This window comes from Pleurodeles waltl, chromosome 3_1 (assembly GCF_031143425.1).
Source record: "Pleurodeles waltl isolate 20211129_DDA chromosome 3_1, aPleWal1.hap1.20221129, whole genome shotgun sequence".
NCBI lineage: Eukaryota > Metazoa > Chordata > Amphibia > Caudata > Salamandridae > Pleurodeles > Pleurodeles waltl.
The window spans coordinates 1,902,789,901-1,902,810,158 of record NC_090440.1 but is presented as its reverse complement, the minus strand read 5'-3'; the positions used below and the strand labels follow the sequence as shown (position 1 = coordinate 1,902,810,158).

The window sequence follows — 20,258 nt, the reverse complement described above, 5'->3', positions numbered from 1 at the left end:
CAGGAATTTTGAGAAGGTGAAGAATATGTGGTTAGATTAGAAGTATCAGTGAATAAGAGGATGAGTTGAGTGTCATCTGCGTAGGATATCATTTATGCATTGAAGGGCTTGGGGCTGAGCCATGGGAGACACCAAAGACTATATATTTGGGTTTGGAGGGGAATGGTGTTAGGCTGACCCCTCTGTGTTCTTCCAGTGAGGAAGGAGGTGATCCAATTGAGTGTGTCCCCTTGGATGCCGATGCGGTGGAGTCTTTCGATCATTGTGTGGTGGGATATTGTGTCAAAGGCGGCTGAGGGGTCGAGGAGGATCAAGGGTGCTGTTTTTCCTCGGCAGAGGAGGAATCAGATGTTGTTGGTGGCTGCGATCAGGGTGGTCTTGGTGCTGTGATTGCTGCAAAAGCTGGAGTGGGGGGTGTTGAGTAGCTGATTCTGTTCCCGGTGGGACGCGAGTTGCCTGTTCATAGTTTTCCAAATACTTTGCTAGGAATGGGAGAAGAAAGATTGTCTGGTAGTTTTTTTTTAGTTTGCTGGGGTCAGTGGGGGTTTTTCTTGAGTAGTGGTTGGATTTCGGCATGTTTCTAGGCATCGGGAAATGTTGCAGCAGTGATTGAGGTGTTGAGCATGGTGGTAAATTCCTGCCAGATCCTTTGGTCTCCAAGGTTGAAGATGTGGTGGGTCATGGGTATGGGGGGGTTCCCAGGTGGAGGGATTTCATGATGGCAGTGGTGTCCTGTGCGACAGCTGGTTCTAGGTGGTCAGTCTGTGGTTCATATCAGTGGTGGAGGCGTAACTGTGGAGGAAGTCAATAGGTGTTGGTTGGGGTTCGAAGTTTCCGTACATGAATGAATGGTCGATTGCACAGCTCTTGTGTGGGTGTGATACTGACAGCCAGGTTGGAGAATTCCTTAACCATATTGAAAAGTTCCTTGCTATTGTTGGCGCTGGTTTTGATGTGTGCAGCTAAGGCTGTCTTCTTTGTGGCTCTCAGCAAGCGGTGGTAAATGTTGATGGAGGTCTTGAAGGCTGTCCTGGTGGAGAAGTGTCTGCTGGTGTGCCGTTTCTTCTCCAGCTGTTTGCTCTCGTGTTTCACTGTTATGAGTTCTTAAGTGTACCACCTCGCCATTTTGGAGGGTCTTCTCTGATTGTTGCCTTTGACTGGGACAATGCTGTAGGTACAGTTGGTGATCCAGGCGTTGAGGTTCTTAATTCCTTGTTCCAAGTTGGTGGCCGCAGCCGGATTGGAGGTGTTGTGGGCATCCCTCCAGCAGGTCTCTGAAATGTTGCTCCAGCTGCGGTAGTGGGCACTGGCCAACTTGGAGGTGGAGGTGGAGGTGCAGAGGCTGGAGATGCTGAAGTGGATGATGGAGTGATTGGTCCATGTGAGTCCTGTGACATGGCTGTATTTGACACAGTCACTGGAGGGGAAGATAAGGTCCAGCATGTGTCCTGGAGTGTACGTGGGTTCAAGGACGATCTGGGTCAGACTAGAGCTGTTCATATTGTTGAGGAGGTGTGTGGTGAGTACTCCGATGTGGAAGTTGAGGTCGCAGAGAAAGATGTAGTCCTTAGAGTCCAGAGATAGGGGAGAAATGAAGTCTTAGATGGTGTTTTAGAGTATGGGAGGGTACCTCTGATGGTTGTCTTGACGTCTGTGTGGAGCTTGAAGCTGAGGTGTTCCATAGGATGGTGGAACACTGTATGGACTCTTTATGGATCATGCTGTGCCTGGCGAGTGATTTTATGTAGGGGATTGCTGAGACGATGTCATGGGAGGATGTGGGGTTGGGCAGGCAGGTCTTGGTGAGGAATAAGATGTCAGGTGCGAGGGTGTCGATGAGGTCCCACAGCTCAGAGTGCTTCCATATATAGCGCATGTTGAGGAGTAGGCAGTGAAGTAGGTGGGTTGCTTCGGGTGTGGTGAGTGGTCAGCATGGTTCTTTACTGCGTGACATTAGTAGTGCTGGTGCAGGAGAAGGTGCATTTTGAGTAGGAGAAAGTCTTACCATGGAGTTCAGCACAGCACGGTAGCAGTGTTTGTAGGGGAGTCCGGTGTTCGGGCGCAGAGGACGGTACTTTCGTACATGTGGGTGAGCTGGGTGCCAGGAGTTCTGGCGCTGGGCACAGCCCACATGTGGACAGGTGCAGACAGGCTTGCCTTTGGCGTGGCTGTGCTGCCGACTCCATTAAGTAGGTCCTGGGAGCGGGGAGGGGCACTGGGAGGCTAGGCGGGAGAATGGCGCAGCGATAGGGAGAGGAATTTGGCAGGACACTGAAAAAAAAGGGAGGCAAGAAAAATACCAGGGCACACACAAAACTCCAAAAATTAAGTATCAGAACTGGCACATAGGTTGAGCAAAAAGAATAAAGGAGCACTGAGACAAAAGCAAGACTTAAGCAGCAGAAGTGGTAAGAGAATTAAGCACAACAAACAGAGCAGTGAGACAGAAAGCAAGTACTGAGCAGCAGAATTTCCCAAGAAGTTGAGCGAAGAGAATAGCAAAGTGAGACAAAAAGCCCAAGAGTTAGGTGGCAGAAGCAGTGGCGAGGGCTGGCAGCAGAGCTGGGTCTGGGACTGTAAAAGTGAATTACCTTTTCACTTATATGAAGAATTAAATCACCAGCTATTCACAAGTGAATTTGAAAATCGGAACTAGTTCCGCTTCCCCCAGCTTTTTTTGACTTTATATTAGGCCTGGGAAAATTTTCAATTGCACAAGTTATCATAGCACTTTCCTTAATTGCGAGTTACTTTATTGATATAAAATCACTGAAAATTACACGATTATGCCTACTCTCATAAATAATTTGGCACAAAAATCCTTCAGCAGGAGCACAAGAACAACAAACTTAGCAGGCATGAGCACTTACTGGTTGCTGCTTTTTGTGTTCAGTTGCATTTAGAGCTTAGAGCAAAATGCATTAGCAGGTCCATTTCGGATACAAATATTCATTTTGCGGTAAGAAAACAGCACAAAATGATGGATTATGCTCCTTGTGTAATTTTGCGTAAATGTGAAACAGCATATTAGGTTAGTAACATCCACCCCTACTTTATGTTCCTATAAGTAAAGGAAACACCATAAGGCTTAATATAAAATCCCAAGGTGGCAGCATTTCCTCAGATCGGGCCCAGCGTTGTTTGGAAATAAAATGCTTCATTCAAGAAAAGAAATTCTCTTATTAAAGAAGATTGTCAACTTCCTTATTATGCAACTTGTCCAAAAGGTTTCACTCGCATTACAGTTTTTATTTTCCCCAGGGACGCTTGTTCTACTGGGATGCACTACCCCAGTTTTTCAAGGCCTTGATCAGTGCTGCATTTATAACATTTACTTTCGGGGCCCTTGTGCACGCAAATTTACACACTAACATAGCGTGGCCCACTTTCCGTTATTACTTCGCAAAGTACTTTGTGAGCATGGAAATACGTTGCTCCTGCAACACCACCAGAAGAGTGTTTTGTAGAGTTGGAAAGCTAGGAGTGACACAGTCATTTTTCGGGTTTCATTCTAAATCAACCTCCTCTAAATCAGGCTCTCTTAAAAAGTACAAGTCATCTGAGATTGATCCCTTCCAGGTGTTATGGCACAGTGCAACCCCTCAGCCAGTGGACACCATACTGGGGAGTTCAAATCTTCACCTTGCACCACTTGATGTGGCAGAATTTCTGGCTTACTGCTCACTTCCAGAGAAGTCCTGTTTATAGGGGGGGCTCCTCTGTCACTCTCTTAGCAGGGGGGCGGTATTATCCCTAGAAATGCTTAAAAACTATGGCCCTCATTCTGACCCTGGCGGTCGGCGGAGAGACGGCGGTCGGACCGCGAACAGACCGGCGGTATTAAAAATGGCATTCTGACCGCGGCGGTCCCCGCCGCGACCGACCGCCACTTCCCCACTCCGACCGCCACGGCGGTCATGACCGCCGGGCTGGAGTTTGCGCACTCCGGCCCGGCGGTCGTCCCAAGACCGCCAACGGTATCATGACCCTGCCTACCGCCGCGGTTTCTTGCGGGCGGGAACCGCCATGCGAACCATGGCGGTAAGCACTATCGGGGCCAGGGAATTCCTTCCCTGGCACTGATAGGGGTCTCCCCCACCCCCCACTACCCACCCGAGTCCTCCCCCCACACCCTCCACCCCCCTGCCACCCCCCAGAGGTGGTACGAACCCCCTCCCCACCCCCACCCCGACATGCACATACATGCACCCCGACATGCACACACCCCCAACATGCACATATACACACCCCCTACACACACATACACAACGGGGACACATACCCGCACACATACATGCAGACATGCGCACCTGCCGAACAGCACACATTACCCATAGACACAGCAGCACCCCCCGCCCGCATACACGCACTCACACACCCCCTCTACACACTCACACGCACACCCCCATGCACGCCCACATCACACAACACCCCCCCACCCCCTCCCCTCACGGACGATCAACTTACCTTGTGCGTTGGTCCTCCGGGAGGCGACGGGAGCCATGGGGAGGTGACCGCCAACAGAAGACCGCCAACAGAAGACCGCCACACAGAAATGTGGGTCGTAATTCTGTGGGCGGTGTTCTGCTGGCGTGGCGGTGGAGGTTGACCAGTCTCCACTTTCCCGCCGACCGCCAGTGTGGCTGCTGGCGGTTTTCCGGCGGAACGCTCCCAGCGGTCAGAATGCGCACAGCGGCATACCGCCGCGGTCGGCGGTCTTCACCGCGGCGGTAACTCGGCGGTCTTGCGAAAAGACCGCCAAGGTCAGAATGAGGGCCTATATGTTCCTAGTGATGTCCTCACCTTTTTGGGCAGTCACTATCGTGCCACTGTATCCCCACAACTCTCCAGGTGCATAGTACTAACGGGAAACAAAACTTTCTGGATGGGGGCGGGGTCTTTGATCAATGCTAGGTCTCCTACTTAGAGGTCACTTGCTCTTTCTTGGCGGTGCTTGCTGGACCTCCAGTTCTGACTTCTCCACTGTAGCAAAGCTTTATCATCAGGCAGGACAGAGTCCTTTATGGGTGGTACAGGTTAGCAATCGTCATTGCCCGACCCCTGCATAGCTGACCCAGGGGCTGTCTGCTGATATTACCTAAAGAAAGTACAGACTGCTTTAATTCTATGTTCTGATGGTTAGCCTGTGCTATCCGTATCACTTTGGACACTGTCCACATGAACCTTTCGCTCCCTTTCCTTATTGGCTTGGTCTATGGCCAGTGCAGTATTATCTTCTGATGTTTGACTGAAAGGGAGTCAAAATAATAAGCCATCTCTTGCCCCTGTAAAGAGGGTCCATTATCAATTCTGATCGCCCCAATATGCTCATGAGTCACCATCACCTTCTCCAGTTGGAGGATGAAATCAGTGGCCGATGTCCCGGCTACTATCTTGACCTCCAGGTACTTCAACCAATTGTCAATCGCCACCACCAAATGCCTTCCGACTGGCAGGCTACCAGAGTCAATGTTGGTTCCAACACATGATGACTTCAGGGCTTCCTCAGTGATGACTGGAGCTGGTGGGTCAGACCCGGCAGTGGCCTGGCAAAGCAGATAGGCTATTTCTTCCAACATTAGGTCGAATTGGGGGAACCACTCTTTGTTCCATATCTGGCTTCTAGTTTTTACCATTCCTTGGTGTCCACCATGGGCTAGATGGGCCACTCTTCTTGTTGGATTTTGAGGAAGGACTAACGTACCATTAGCAAGGATCCTTCTTCTGAGGCCACCAGCTCATACGAGATGTCGTATAAGGAATGTTAGGGGTAGCTGTGCCTTTGGAGTCCTCTAAGATGTATTCACTTTCAGGAAGATCCAGTTTCCATCCCAAACAGCTTCAAAAGCCAGCTCTGGGCAGGCATCTCTTTCAATGGCACTCTTGATTTCTTCTAACATTATTGGCAGAGGGGAGACTGCTCGATCTCGCAAATTCTTCAGTTTCTTGAGTGGCTACTTTTCCTCTGTGGCTTACTGTAGATGACGAGAAGTGGTCAGTGGGACTCCCACAAAAGGATCCCAGCATGGCATACATGAACACATTCAGGGCTGTGTATCAACAGATGGCTGGATTTAGTTCAATGTGCTCCTAAAGCTGCATTGTACAGGACCCCTCCTGTGCTGCAGCTCCTCCCTTCCAGCTACCAATAGGTACCTGTTTAATAGTTTATAAAGAGCTGAAAAAGTAAGAGTTGCTAGTCTTTTGAGAGGCTTAACAGTGGCAATGAATTAAAATGCAAACAATGGATGTCCTAAAGTGCGTTTATGCAGACAGTGGAACAGGAGACAAAATTGTAGGACAAAGCTAGAAAATGCGGGATGACTATCCACCCCCCTCCAACACTGTAAACACATGTAGTCATGCTGGCTTAAATTTTGGGTAGTTCAGCCATTTCTGTATCAAATACGAGATGCCTATTTAGTTTCAATGTGAACCAGCTCTTGCCCTCTTCTCTTTTCACAAACGCTCAACCCAATCAGTATCCGCTCGCATTCAGACTTTTCAGACACTTCAAACACAGTGGAAGCCAATCCTACACAGTAAGGAAGGTTATGATATGCTAGAGATGATGGCTTCATGCATTGGCATAGGTCCTAATGCCAGATTACACATGCGCTCCACTTCAACAGTCTATAGCTCAACAATGGTCTCAGTCACAGGGTCACCTGGAAGATCTAGTGTTGATAGACCACCACACTCATAGTTCTCTGCAATTGTGGTACATCAACAACCTGTTATAGTATGGGAGTGCGGTGGAGGGTGAGGAGGGGAAAGAGGTGGTGGTGGAGGAGGTGAAGAAGAAGCATGATGAGCCCGGCTGGTGGCCTTGTCCCTTGTCTTCTTCCTTGGAAAGATAGGTATGTCCAAGGCCTTCTCAAAAGTTAACTTCCTATTTGGATGTGCAAGAGAGGAAGGAGTTGCAATAACGCAACCAATTCTTTCTTGGATGTGAAGTTTTCGCTGTCTAGCACCCATTTTTTTGAGGATCGGCTCGACAGGTGATGGAGTAGTGGAAGACTAGCCGGAGACTTTCAGCTCCGAGGTTTTCGGTACCACAGGCTTCTGTGCATCTTTGTCAGCACCGAGATTGAAGGAGTCGCTTGGTGGGTCGGTCCTGAGGCCTGGAGTGACACCAAAACAATTTCTCAGTCCGAAGAACCTGGGTTCGAAGCAGAGGTTTTAGCCTTTGAGGCAATCTTCAGTGCCGGGCTTGAAGGCAGGGCGGCCGAAACAGTGTTTCGGTACTGACCATGGCTGGGAAGCAGTGGTGGAGCAGCAATCTCTGACATAGGCAAAAGGGACTTTTTGGAGGATTTCGAAGTGAGAGCAGGGGCCACTGTACTCACACGCTGGACAGAAGGCAAGTCTTGGCTCTCGATATCAAGCTCCACATCTGAGTCAGAGCTGTCCTAAATGAAGATTTCTTCATCCTGGGCAGTTGGCTCCTCCTGAGTATGTTCTTCCCCGAATAGATCCAGGGTGTTGTCCAATGCTTTCTGCACCATTTCAAGTCATCAAGCCCTTCTGTCCTGAAGAGTCTTCTTGGACCTGAACAACTTGCAGACTTGTAGTTGGCCTCACGATTATCTGGAGAGAGGCAAAGGTTGCACATGAGGTGTTGGTCGGTGTGCAGGTATTTGGCATGGCACTACAGACAGAAATGAAAAGGTGAACGTTCCATAGGGGTATATGCTCGTCGATGCCAGAGCCACGCAAAAGTCAGCTCAAGACAGACAGTAATGCTCCAAAGGGCGGGTGGTCGAGACCCGAACTGACGAAGTTCATAGGGAGCGCAGGAATAGAAATGTGCAATGAAAACAATACCGTCGGAACGGTAAGAAAAAGAAAAGAACTGAATGGAGTCGAAGACACGGAGAGGAGGCACACACATCCGAACCACACGGCAGAGAGAACAGTCTAACAAAGGAGCCTATGCCCATGTGCAATATCACAGAAAGGAGGAATCACTCGATGTTGTGACTCGAAACTTCTTAGAAGAAAAACCACTTGCAACACTTCAGACCCAACACTAGATGGCAGGAGTATGCAGAACATGTGTACCTACATCAAACACTAAATTACACAAGAACACATACTGGCATGGCACTATTGGAAAATAAATTACCTTTGCTAAACGAGGAACTGTGCTTGGGGACTGGAAATGGCCCAGCTGGCCGCAGTCGTTGTTTCCCCAGGAGAACACCTGCAAAGTTTAATGAAGAATGTCAATGGCTAACTCTGAACGCAGAAAGACATTGGGCAAAAATCATCATGATTTGCAGATCTCACTCAACATGAGATACCCAGTGGCACAACAAGTGACTGCCCATCAAGTGACCTTGAGTGTGCAGACCCATATAGGGGGTTATTACAACTTTGGAGGAGGTGTTAATCCGTCCCAAAAGTGACGGTAAAGTGACGGATATACCACCAGCCATATTACAAGTCCATTATATCCTATGGAACTCGTAATACGGCTGGTGGTATATCTGTCACTTTACCGTCACTTTTGGGACGGATTAACACCTCCTCCAAAGTTGTAATAACCCACATAGTATTCTCAGGGTCCTAGTGACTAACAATAACACCTGGCCTGAGCCACACATTTGGTTTTACTTACTTGTATTCCTAAGTGGGCATGTATGTTTAAGTCAAGTCTCCACATCCTCACTCTCCAGAAATATACAAAGGTCTCCTGAATGCAACCTTACTCGTGAAAGGAATGCATTCTTTCAGATCCCTTCCTAAATAACTAATGTTCCCTTTGGGTGAGAGAGACTCAATTCACTTTAAAGTGCTGTTCTATCAGCAAAGGTTTCTTAAAATACAAACTGACACAGCTGACAACAATAACCCCCAAAAAGCAATTGTAGGAGAGAGGTGCCTCTTGACACAAAAATCTACATTCCTACTTGCTGCACAAATAACACTTACCTACTCAGAAATGGGACTTCCATGCCCAAGTGCTCTAAACTGACAGTTCCTCCCAGCAATAAGTCTTCAGAGCACAGACACAATGTATGATTCAACTCCACCACAAATAAAAACAATACATGTAGACACCCCACTACCTGAGCGTTGTCACTGGCATACTACCTGGGATCTGGCAGTGAGAGCCAGAGTATGGTGGCCACCAGCTTCTAGCTGTATCACCTCCTTCCCATCCAAACTTCTCACACAGAGTGGCTGAAGCCTGTATTAAGAAAAGGGTGAGATGTAAATGTGTATTGCATGCCACAGTTCTACAGCTATTTGCTTAAATCCCCTTCTCAGACTCTCCAACTAAAAGCAGACAAAATCCTGTAATTTTTGAGAAATGCTACTGAAAAGGTAAAGGAAATTGCTTTGCTCTTCAGGATTCTGTTAGCCCCTCATTGAAAAAAAATGATTAGGCTTTAGCATTTCTTATACATTTCTTACATGCTTTAATTATAGAGATAAACCATTTTCAACTCCTAATTTTAATTTAGTATAAAGGACAAATCCAAGGCTAATGTTAGTTATGAAGCAAACAGATCAGTGTTCTGAGATAGAACCCTGTAAGAAGGAAAAGAATACTTGCCTAAACACCATTTCTACATCATTGGTATCTTCATTACGTTAATAATCACTGGATATTTTTTAACACAGGGAGGATCACAGAAAACATTCTCGACTGAGGGGGGGGAACTGTCCAATGGCATTATGTATTGCCTATGTAGATACTATTTTTATTTGTTAACTTTTAATGAAGGCATTACGCAATATCAAAACACCCACTGGAATATTAAAGAAGGTCCAGTTCTTCAGGAAATACCCATTGTATTGAACCTAGAGGATAGACTTTGGCAGTTCTACTTTCATTATTCATGCCTGGGAGTAGCAATGGGCTCAGTGGCAGCAAAGACTATGCAGTCTGATGGTCACTGTCAGAGCGTGCTCAACAACGGTGTTGCTCTCTAGTGCCAAACTACAAAGGAGAATTCACATAACCCTGTATTTATGCTTAACTGAGCCTCAGTAGCGTTAACAAGTATAAGCCTCTCATTGCAGTCTTTTATCTTTACCTCTACACCTTGCAGCGAAGGGAACCCATTGAGGTGAACTCACATCCAGAAAATGTGAACTTGGGCTGGTTAAGTGATGTACACCATAACTTCACAGGTCAGGAATTCACCAAAGGCAACATCCTTGAAATAATACTGCAGTAAGGAAAAGTGTCAATGCCAAATGGCCTCCTTGCTGAATTGTATAAGTTTAACACCAACATAAGAGCTCCAATACTCCTCACCACCTTCGAGAATGCGCAACAGGCAGGTCAACTGCCCAAGGCCATGCCTGAGACCCTAATCATTGCACCAGGAAAACTACCAGACAGTGTGATTTGTACAGACCCCTCTATTTAATTAATTGTGATACAAAAATACTGGCAAAATGACTTGACAGTAGATTTACTACTCTAATTCCACACCTGGTATACCCTGATCAGTCAGGTTTCTTTCCAAGTCGATCTACAATACTATAATTTTAGAACGTTTCTTGCAGTTCTGCAGGATATAGACCCAAATTTGAATGCAGTGGTGGTCTTCTATGACACCAAGAAAGCATTTGATTCACTAGAATGGGACTACGTGCAAGCTATCCTTTGCCGAGGGGCTTTCCTAGGTCATTTCTGTCCTAGGATCACTTAGTGTACACAAGCCTCCTTGCCATGGTGTGCATTAACAGAGTAATGTCGGACCCTTTCAAGATACTGAGGGACATCAGACAGGGCTGTCCACTTTCATCCTTGCTATTTACCCAGGTTGTGGAATCCTTAACTTCAAAATTGAGGCAGCACTACTGAGACTTTGCACTACAGTACCCAAGCAGGTACCTATTGATTTCTCAGACTGCTGATGACATTCTTTATCTTAGGGAATCCCATTTGAGCCTAAACGGAGTACTGGGGAGATTTATCTTATTTGGAGGCTTATTGGGCATACTTATTAACGGGAAAAGTATCAGCTCTTTCCCTTACCTTCTGCCTCAATTCCCTTTACCCCAGACATCCCCCTCCAGTGGTGCACTGAGGGCCTCAAATATTTCGGAGTAGAGATACACCATGACAAAGATGAGGTTTTGTGTGCTAATTACAGAGCTCCGTTAAGCACCATGACAGACCAGATCACTCACTGGATCTCCCTTCTGTTAGCTATTGTGAGGCATTTAGCATTAATGAAGATGGTACTCCTCCCTAAACTGATGTATCTATTTCTGAACATTCCTATCCTACTTTCGGAGCCACTTTACGGCGCATTGAAATCTAAGTTAATACGGCTGGCGTGGGCCAGTGGGCAAATCTGGATTAAATGGGAAACACTTACTCTTCCATTCCAGGAGGGAGGCTTTGAAACACCGGACATGGAACTTTATTATCTATGTGCTGAGATGCACCATGCAATTCATTGACATCTTCCTGTTATGTTTTGCTTGAGTCATGATTATTACATATGTAAGATTCTTTGTAGCCAGGATATGTGGGGATTCCATAACCAGAGGATGAAGAGATCTGCCAGGGGTTTGGCTGTATATGGCTTGCTCTTAAATAAAGGTTTCCTCACTTAAACCAGTTTGAGTTTCTTCTAAAACGTCCCAGCCCCTTTTTCCTTATTTAGCTGTAGAGCAGGTCTATATGGTCCTTTCCCCACGTCTTGTTCATAGGGATCCCTTCAGCAAAAGCCACTGCAGGTCCTTCCACGGTTGCCTGCACCAATAAAGCTTGGGAACAACTTTGTCACAAGGTTGGCAATACATTTATTCATTCCCTCTCCTTCTGCCTGAGTATCACCCACTACTGCCAGTAACACATGAGTCTTTGGGGAGGCTTCACTTTAAAACTAGAAGGAATCCTCACTGAGGAAATCTCTATCGAAATGAGTCCTTTCTCACTCAGGCAAAATACATGGGTGACATACCTGGAACCCCACTGGATGCATTCACATATTGGACTGAGACGAGATAAGTGTATTAGATATGAGAGCGCTGATGCATGTTTGTTTTCACTTGGAATGGTCTTGTGGAGCAATACAATTATATTGACCCGAAATACAAGCTAAGCTGATAATTATTGTCCTGAAGCTATCTCCACTGCTATACTGGGACATGTCAAAGACCTGGCTGCTTCATACAGAAGGCATGTGGCACTGGCATTACTACTAGCTAAGAGAAAGGCAGTATGCCACTGTGGTAGAAGGCGTTTGTTCAATTTAAAGACTGTACTGCAGATTTAATATACTATGATGAACAAATAACCTTATATGCTGAAGTTCTGCCACCTTCTTCCAGGTCGCAGGCTATCTGGCAACCCTTGTTCACTTATTTTAGGACACATCCAATAGACAGCACCTTGAACGTGCAACCTGACCCCCCAACTCTGCTCTGATAGTGCATAAGTGTAGCCCCCTACCAAAGAGCACACAGCCCTGATCCTGAGACATACTGTGATCTCTAACAACTAGGACACACACTTGCTATTGATGCATTGTCAAGGTGTGACACTGGTACTTACACGATGAACATTTGGGAGGACATAGAGGTAGGTGGGCCCAAAGAGTTATTATGGATTTATTGCTCCCATGCCCTATGTATAATGCAACACTGTTGCACTAGTTGTAATAGAAAAAGCAAAATTCACAACAAAAAAATATAAGCCTCTAAAACGGATTGATGTCCTAAATAAAAACTACATCCTACTCTTTTGTGCTTCCCTGGAAATGATTAATCGGGTTGAAACCGAATCGACACATGAGCAATTAGACACAGGATTTAAGGTTCACTTGTGGGATATAATGTTTACTTCCTAAAAAGACTGACCAACATTGCCAGATCCTGGTTCAATGATCAAAAGACAACTATTCACACAAACCTATATGTTTTGTCTCTTTACTGTGTGATCACCATGAGCATGGAGCAAAATCTATTAAATTTCTTTTTTATACCAATTTCATTGTGAAATAATTTCGCTGTTTCTGTGGAAAGGTGCTTAAAAATGCATGCAATGAGCTAACTGATTTGATGTACGATTCTGCAAAACCTTTTAGCACTGACCGCTGTTAGGACAGCTAAATATGTCTTATGACTGTGAAGCAGAATTAAATGAGACATTAGTTATCACCAGAGACAGTGACAGGCTTTGCATTTGAGACAATACCCACTCTGCATAATATTCAGCACATATTAATCTTTGCAGCCCTTTGTCACTCTTGCAGATGTTTTGGAATGTCCCCCTCTAAAGGTGTGGCATTTGGACAGAGGGAAATGGGGAAGTAAAAGTTTCCTTGCCAGAGGCTTTCCTATAGCTGCAGAGGGCCGAAGACCTTCTGTACCTCTCAGTCGACATAGTTCCTACCATTGCTCCCTCTTCTGATGTTCTTTGCTAAAGCAACTTAGAGGTTTGATTCCTCCAATTCAATAACGGTGGCTATGGGTCTTGAAATTGTAATTTCTAAACTCTTCCACTTCTCTAGACCAACCACTTACAAAGTGTCCAATTCAGACTTCACTCTTTGCATTTCTTCATCTGCATGGGATCAGAAGAGCGCGTTGCCTGAAATGAAAGGCTGACAATCCATTTTTGAGACACACTCAAAGAGAAAATAACTTTACATCGCAAACTAAAATGTGCCTGCAGTTGCACGTTTCTGATTAGAAACCATCATTTTGTCAGAAATCTCATCTATGAATATTTCCCTCAGTCTCATATGGATCAGTTACAACTTCCTGCTAAAGTGGAAGTACTTGCAGCATTCCCTGATGTACCTTAAGTGCTGCACATTCACTAAACCCCTTTGACTAAACACTTGCTTGCCTTGCCCAGAGGAAGAATAGATAAAAGATCAGTGGCATGATCTTTTTTTGCTGTTGAGATAACTGAGTCCGTGGGGCAGTCCATTCAGCGAATCGCAGGGTCCTGTTCAGGAGGTCTTTACTTTTTCAGTAAAAAAGTATTGGTGCCCTCTAATTCACCAGCTAGACCCGGAGATGGAAGCAGCAGTGGCATACCTGGATGTCACGTGAGCGTTTGACTCGCTCAAATGGATATTTCTGTTTGCTACATAAGAGAATGGGGATGCCACAGTCATTCATGTACTGGATCACCCTGCTCAACTACAGCTCATCTGCAGGACTGTGCGTCAATCCTTGGTATCGATTCCAACAGAAATATCCTAAGGTACTTGGACAGGGGTGCCCTCATCCCTATTTTATTGACCAAAGTGTTTAAGTCACTGTGCTGGCAACTTAGGCAACATTAATCGGATAGTGCCATTCACTTTACATCATGTAAACGTTTAATTTCCCTCTACGTGGATGACGAGAGTCTTCATGAGAAACACCCAAAGCAATCTATGTCCAATTATACATGGATGTATAAGATTCAGCCTCCTTTCAGTGCTTATTATGAACTGGAGTAAACCCTTAATATTCCCTCAAACTCAAAGAAATCAACAGCCATGTTCTTTTTTAAATGGTGTGACATCTCCATAAAATATTTGGGAGTGTGGATCAGCGAAGACACTGCCATACATTGGTACCTCCAAGGTAGAAGACTTGGTAAAAAGATGGTCCATCTTGGCACTCTCATTAGCGGGGTACATAGCTTTAATTAAGATGGTAATGCTCCGAAAGTTAATTCATCTCTTCATTAATACTCACATCCCTCTCACCCAACATTTATTTAAAACCCTCAGATCCTTAACGACTGCATGCACACACAACAGGCCAGACGCAAATGGGAGGTTGTGACCCTACCTACCTATCAACAAGGGGAATTCACAGCTCCAGATTAAAAGCTCTACTATCTCTGTGCTCAGCCGAAGTTTGTTTAGCACTGGTACTAACCACCACCATATATGCCGCATATTGGGACAAAAAGGGTTGATACTTCTAGTATATAACATATCATGCAATCCCCACAATATGTCAACTATTGACACCTTTACGTGTCCAAGCAGGTCAAGGACAAATTGAATGGTAGAGTTAGTTTGGCTACTCTATACTCCCCTGCCTTCCTGCTCTCAACCAGCAGAAGCTGCACTTAACATGTAAGAAATTCTGCCACCCAATTGTGGTCCCTTGAGCCCATGCAGGTATGTGGTCTATTGTAGGACAGGCACTTGCTTCACATCTGAACAATCACTGAGAAGCGCAATCATATGCCCGACACAAACTTACCTTCAGTAACACTTTTTCTTTTGCATACTCTATCTATACGTCCATTCCTCACTTTAATAATGTACCAAGCTGTTAGATCTGGCATCCTTGGCATGGTTTCCCCTGTCTTTTTTGCTTCTGCTTCCTGTATTTCTGACTGTGTGCTGGATTTGGTTTTGCTGGTTTTTGGTATTCCAGGCACTTTACCACTGCTGACAAATGCTAAAGTGCAAGTGCTCCCTGTATAAATTGTGATTATGATTGGTTATCCCTTATTGGCATATTTGATTTACTAGTGTAAGTCCCTAGTAAGGTGCACTAGAGGGCCTGTAAATCAAATGCTACTAGTGGGCCTGCACCACTGATTGTGCCACCTACACGAGTAGCCCTGTAAACATGTCTCAGACCTGCCACTGCAGTGTCTGTGTGTGCAGGTTTGCACTGCCAATTCGACCTGGCAAGTGTAACCGCCTGCCAGGCACAAACCTTCCCATTTACTACATGTAAGTCACCCCTAAGGTAGGCCCTAGGTAGCCCCCCAATGGGCAGGGCGCAGTGTATTTAAAAGGTAGGACATGTACTGGTGTGTTTTACATGTCCTGATAGTGAAATACTGCCAAATCTGTTTTTCACTATTTCAAGGCCTGTCTCTCCCATAGGTTAATATGGGGATTTCCTTTAAAAATCTGTTAAGTGTAGATTCCCATTGGGAGTAGATAGATTAATGGAGTGTGGGGTCTCTGAACTCACAATTAAAAAATACATCTTTTGGTAAAGTTGGTTATTAGGATGTGAGTTTATAAATGCCACTTTTATAAAGTAGAAATGTTCTTGTTTAACCATTCTGGGCCTTTGCTTGGCTGCTGAATCCGTGTCTGGGGTCAGACTGACAGTTGGGATGTTTGTTAATTCACTCTAGACAATAACACCAAGGGAACTGAGGTGTGTCCTGCATGTCCTGATGAGTCTCCTGGGCTACAGTGGGAGGGAGGAGCTGTCACTTGCACCTGAAAGGGCTGTGTCTACCCCCTCACAATACAGTCTACAACCCCCTAGAGTGTGGATAGGGCAGGGCAAGGAAGAGGTGGGGTTTTGTGCACTACCGAGACTTTCCTTTGAAGTTTGCCTACTTCAAAGGCAGAAATGAGTATAAGTAGTGGACCCAAAACCCCAAACTTTTAGAACACTTCTGAATCAAGAGGAACCTCTGTCAAAGAGAAGAGCTGAAAAGCTGTGAGTAGGAGCACTGCCCCTGTGCTGTGTGTGCTTTGCTCTTGCTGGGCTGGCCTGCAGTTGCTGCTTCTTCCTTAAAGAGGGCAAAGACTGGTCTTTGCTGTGTATCCTGCTTGTGTAGATTCTCCAAGGGCTAGAACTGAGCTTGCCTCCTGTTAAGAAGTCTAAGGGACAACAAAGACTTCATGTGCCAGCACCTGGGCTCTCTTGATGAGACTCCCTGACTTGCCAAGTGGTGCCACATCCAGTCCCTGAGCCCCTGGAAGGAGAAGTGGGAAGAACCAGAGTGCAAATCCCCACATTGGAGCCGATCAACAGAAAAGTCGAGGGTGTGCCTGCACTGCGGTTGAAAAATCCATGCAGCGCTGGGGAAATCCACGCATCGCCAGCTCAGCACGGATTCATCGCTGCTGTGCATCTGGATTTTCACCTCAATGTCCCAACGCGTCAAAATCTTCAATATCACCACACGGACCCAAGGCTGCTTGTCCACAAACCGATGCATCCCTTCACTGCGGGGAGAGAATCGACGCATTGCTTACTCTGCGGAGAAAGAATCAATACACGGCCTCACTTGCAAGTAAGGAATCAACACATCACCTGCTTTTTCGACGCACGCTCGCCCATGCGGCTTTATTTTCGATGCATACCAGGTACTCTGTGCTAAAACAACACATCCATGGATTCTTAGAAATTGAAACTCTTTTTACTTTAAAAATTGATTTCTTTTCTTGTGTATGTTGGATTTTTGTTGTTTTGTTCTTGTTTGATTTAGATAAATATTGGCTATTGTTCTAAACTGGTGTGGAGTACTCTTGTGATGTTTTCACTGTGTTACTCTGTGTGTTTGTACAAATACTTCACACATTGCCTCTCAGATAAGCCTGACTGCTTGTACTAAGCTACCAAGGGATTATCTGAGCTGTGTATTTCCCTTAAGCTGACTAGAGTGAAGGGCCCTACTTGGACAGGGTGTAAACTGACTGCCCATTAGAGACCCCATTTCTAACACAGAGGTTGATCCAGAACTTTATTAAGCATATCCCTGCATGCCAGTAGCTGGTGTTGTATGGCTTTGCATCAACTCCAGTTCGACCTGGGAATATGTCAGCTTGAGACGCATATAGGCGCCATTGCAGCACACTGAAGTCAGTTTCTTTCTGGACACCAGGCACAGCCGCAGATGCATAACTCATAAATGAACTGTTCTAATTTAGGACCTTTTTAGATGGTTTAGAGTCCATTCCACAGAAAGAAATTCTGTTTTGCGACTCGCAATTTGAGATTGGTAAACAAATCACAAATTGCGAGTCGCAAAACAAAATGTCATACATCTGGCCCTTGGTTCAGAGACAGACAAAACAATGGGATTGGCATCTTCTTCTGGTGGCAGCAGCGTCATGCCAGCATCAACACAGCAAGAACCAGCCTTGAAATTAGTGGAGGGCCTGGAGTCGGCTCCAAAGTTGGACTTGAACTCAAAGCGAGTTCAAGAGGCACAAATGGCTCCGATGATAGACCTACCAGCAGTAATGACTCAAGGCCTCCTAAGATCCTGGAGGCTCAAAAGTGGAACAGAGGGAGCTGGTAGGGTGCCTAGAAAACAAAGCATGGCCTCCTTCAAAGGATCAATCTGTTGTGGTGTTGCTGATGGTCCAAAGGATTCCGTGTACATTGAGATCAGCTGTGGAATTTGACTTCTCAATGAGGGACTGGGAGCCAGCACCTTGATGATCTTGCGTCTTCTTAGAAAGAGAATGGCGAGGCTAGGACAAGGCACACTTGGACTTCTTATGCTTTCTTTTTGGACTTTGATTTACCCGAATATTTGGACGGTGATGACAGGATGTCCTGGGAACGGCCCAGAGAGCAGGGGTGAATCAGCATGCTTAACTTTCAACAAGAGCAGGCCTTATGCGACTTCCTGCGGTGTTTGGAAACATATGACTTGGCTTCACGTTCCCGGAACGCCTTCAGGTGCATCAGATCACACTCCTTCCATGACTTGGAGCCGTGGCCAGAACCAAAATATCAGAGACACACCTTGTAGGGATCTGGCACAGACACCTGTTTGCAACAGTCTTACAAGGCTTAAACCCTGTTAAACCCTGTAGTTTTAGGAGGGGACATGATCCCTTGCCCACAGGATACATTTTGAGCGAAAGCTTGTCACCAAACGAGACAAAAGTTAGGCTTTACCTTTGAATTTGTTTACAAAAGCACAGTAAAAAAGTAATTGACTTCAGCACACTAGGATGAGCCAGTATGTGGCTCCAGCCTTCACTTCTGGGGAGGAGCAAAGTCAACGCACAGAAGCACAACACCATCTACTGGTGCATAAGGGCTATGTTGAAAAATCTTCCGGAGCCAGTCTGACACACTGGGATATTTAAGAGGTGAGAAACTAGAGGTTAGAAGTATCCATCAGAAATCTTAATCACAGATTTTGCGCAGCCCACAGAAAGAAATATTCAAAATTTTCACAGGATCCACCGACTTTTAGCCACAAAGAGTACTAAGCATATCACTAAGCAATAAAATATTGGATGGCAGATGAAGCTCCAGTTATTATCCCTTCCTTCAGAGATAAATGGAATCTACATTTTCACTGGAAATTCTGCTGCATGTGCACTTGGGTCATCTCACCCAGCGGCAGGCTTAGGATTCCAGACTTTGACTTACTCCCCTGACTTTTTTTAAATGTGGACTCTGGAAGGACTCAGCTTGCAGTAGGAGCAAGACTCTAAATGCAAGCTTTCTATACTTAGCCAGGACTTGACTATCACCCTATGAACATTGCCAAGAGGTGATTGAAATGCTTTTCAGGATGGTCAACTTTGGTGGCCCACTGAGCACTATGTAGCCCTACTGGACTTAGTGAGGATCATTCCTACTAATGTTAGAAAATACCCCGCTGTGGTATTGTTGACGTTATTGACAACAAAAAAGTAAGTTGCTAGGTACTGGCACTGGGCGCACAGTCAAAAGCCAACTCACAAGGGCTGTTGGAAGGATTTGATTTACTGCAACAAGAAGCTTCAAAACTATGCTGAAATGCTATTCATGCTTGCAGGCCCAAGCATATTTGGGTTCTCCTGTGTGTCTATCTACTTAATTCTGCATCTCCTTAAAACCATCTTGCCTAAAACTCTAGCATTCATACTGGTCAAATGATGCTCATACCCAGCGCCAAAGCTGCTGATCATACCTGATCATACTTGGGAACTATGGTTTATGCTATATCCTGTACCCTACTAATTTGTTTTACTCTTTACAACCAATTATGATATATGCCCATTATATATTGTCTGCTTCATGTATGCAAATTGGATGGTTTTGGGGCTATGTTAAAACCAATAACAAAATTAATACAAAATTACATATTTTAGCCGTCTTTGCCAATATAGAGACCATAAAGAGCTCCAGAGCATGTCCAAGAAGACCTGGAACTACAGGAAGCTTATAGAACGAGGTGCAGACCCATGGTGACGGATTTTGTAAACAACAGATGTATTCACAGTGGTGTACACTGGAAACACAGTTCAGCTAATTCTCCTTGTAAGATCTTACCAATCTAACTAGCAGAAGCATTGGACCAATGGACTAACATGTGGAATTTCTCAAGTAAGGCAGGTTAAATTCAGCCTATAATAACTAATATGTGGCTGAGAGACTCCTGGAAAAGATGGCAACTGTGGTATTGAATGTTAAAGAGAGGTAATCAAATTTGGTTTGCATCCCCAGGTCAAATATTGGTGGATCTCTGCGAAGACACTAATATGCTCCCAATTCAAGATGCCGATATTTCAGCATTCAGGTCTAGCAGGGAAGCAGGAGCCACAGAACCAGTA

General features: G+C 45.5%; 1 protein-coding gene across 3 annotated transcripts in view; it reads right to left on the bottom strand.

The window, feature by feature from the left end:
- ALS2 (alsin Rho guanine nucleotide exchange factor ALS2) overlaps positions 1-20,258 on the bottom strand; it is an 895,474-nt gene that overhangs the window by 631,019 nt on the left and 244,197 nt on the right. For all 3 annotated transcript variants that reach the window (XM_069226056.1, XM_069226055.1, XM_069226057.1), the window contains 2 exons: positions 9,100-9,196; positions 8,129-8,206 (listed from right to left, as the gene is read on the bottom strand). In XM_069226056.1, coding sequence (XP_069082157.1) covers positions 8,129-8,206; positions 9,100-9,196 — 175 coding nt within the window. The remainder of the gene's footprint in view (positions 1-8,128; positions 8,207-9,099; positions 9,197-20,258) is intronic.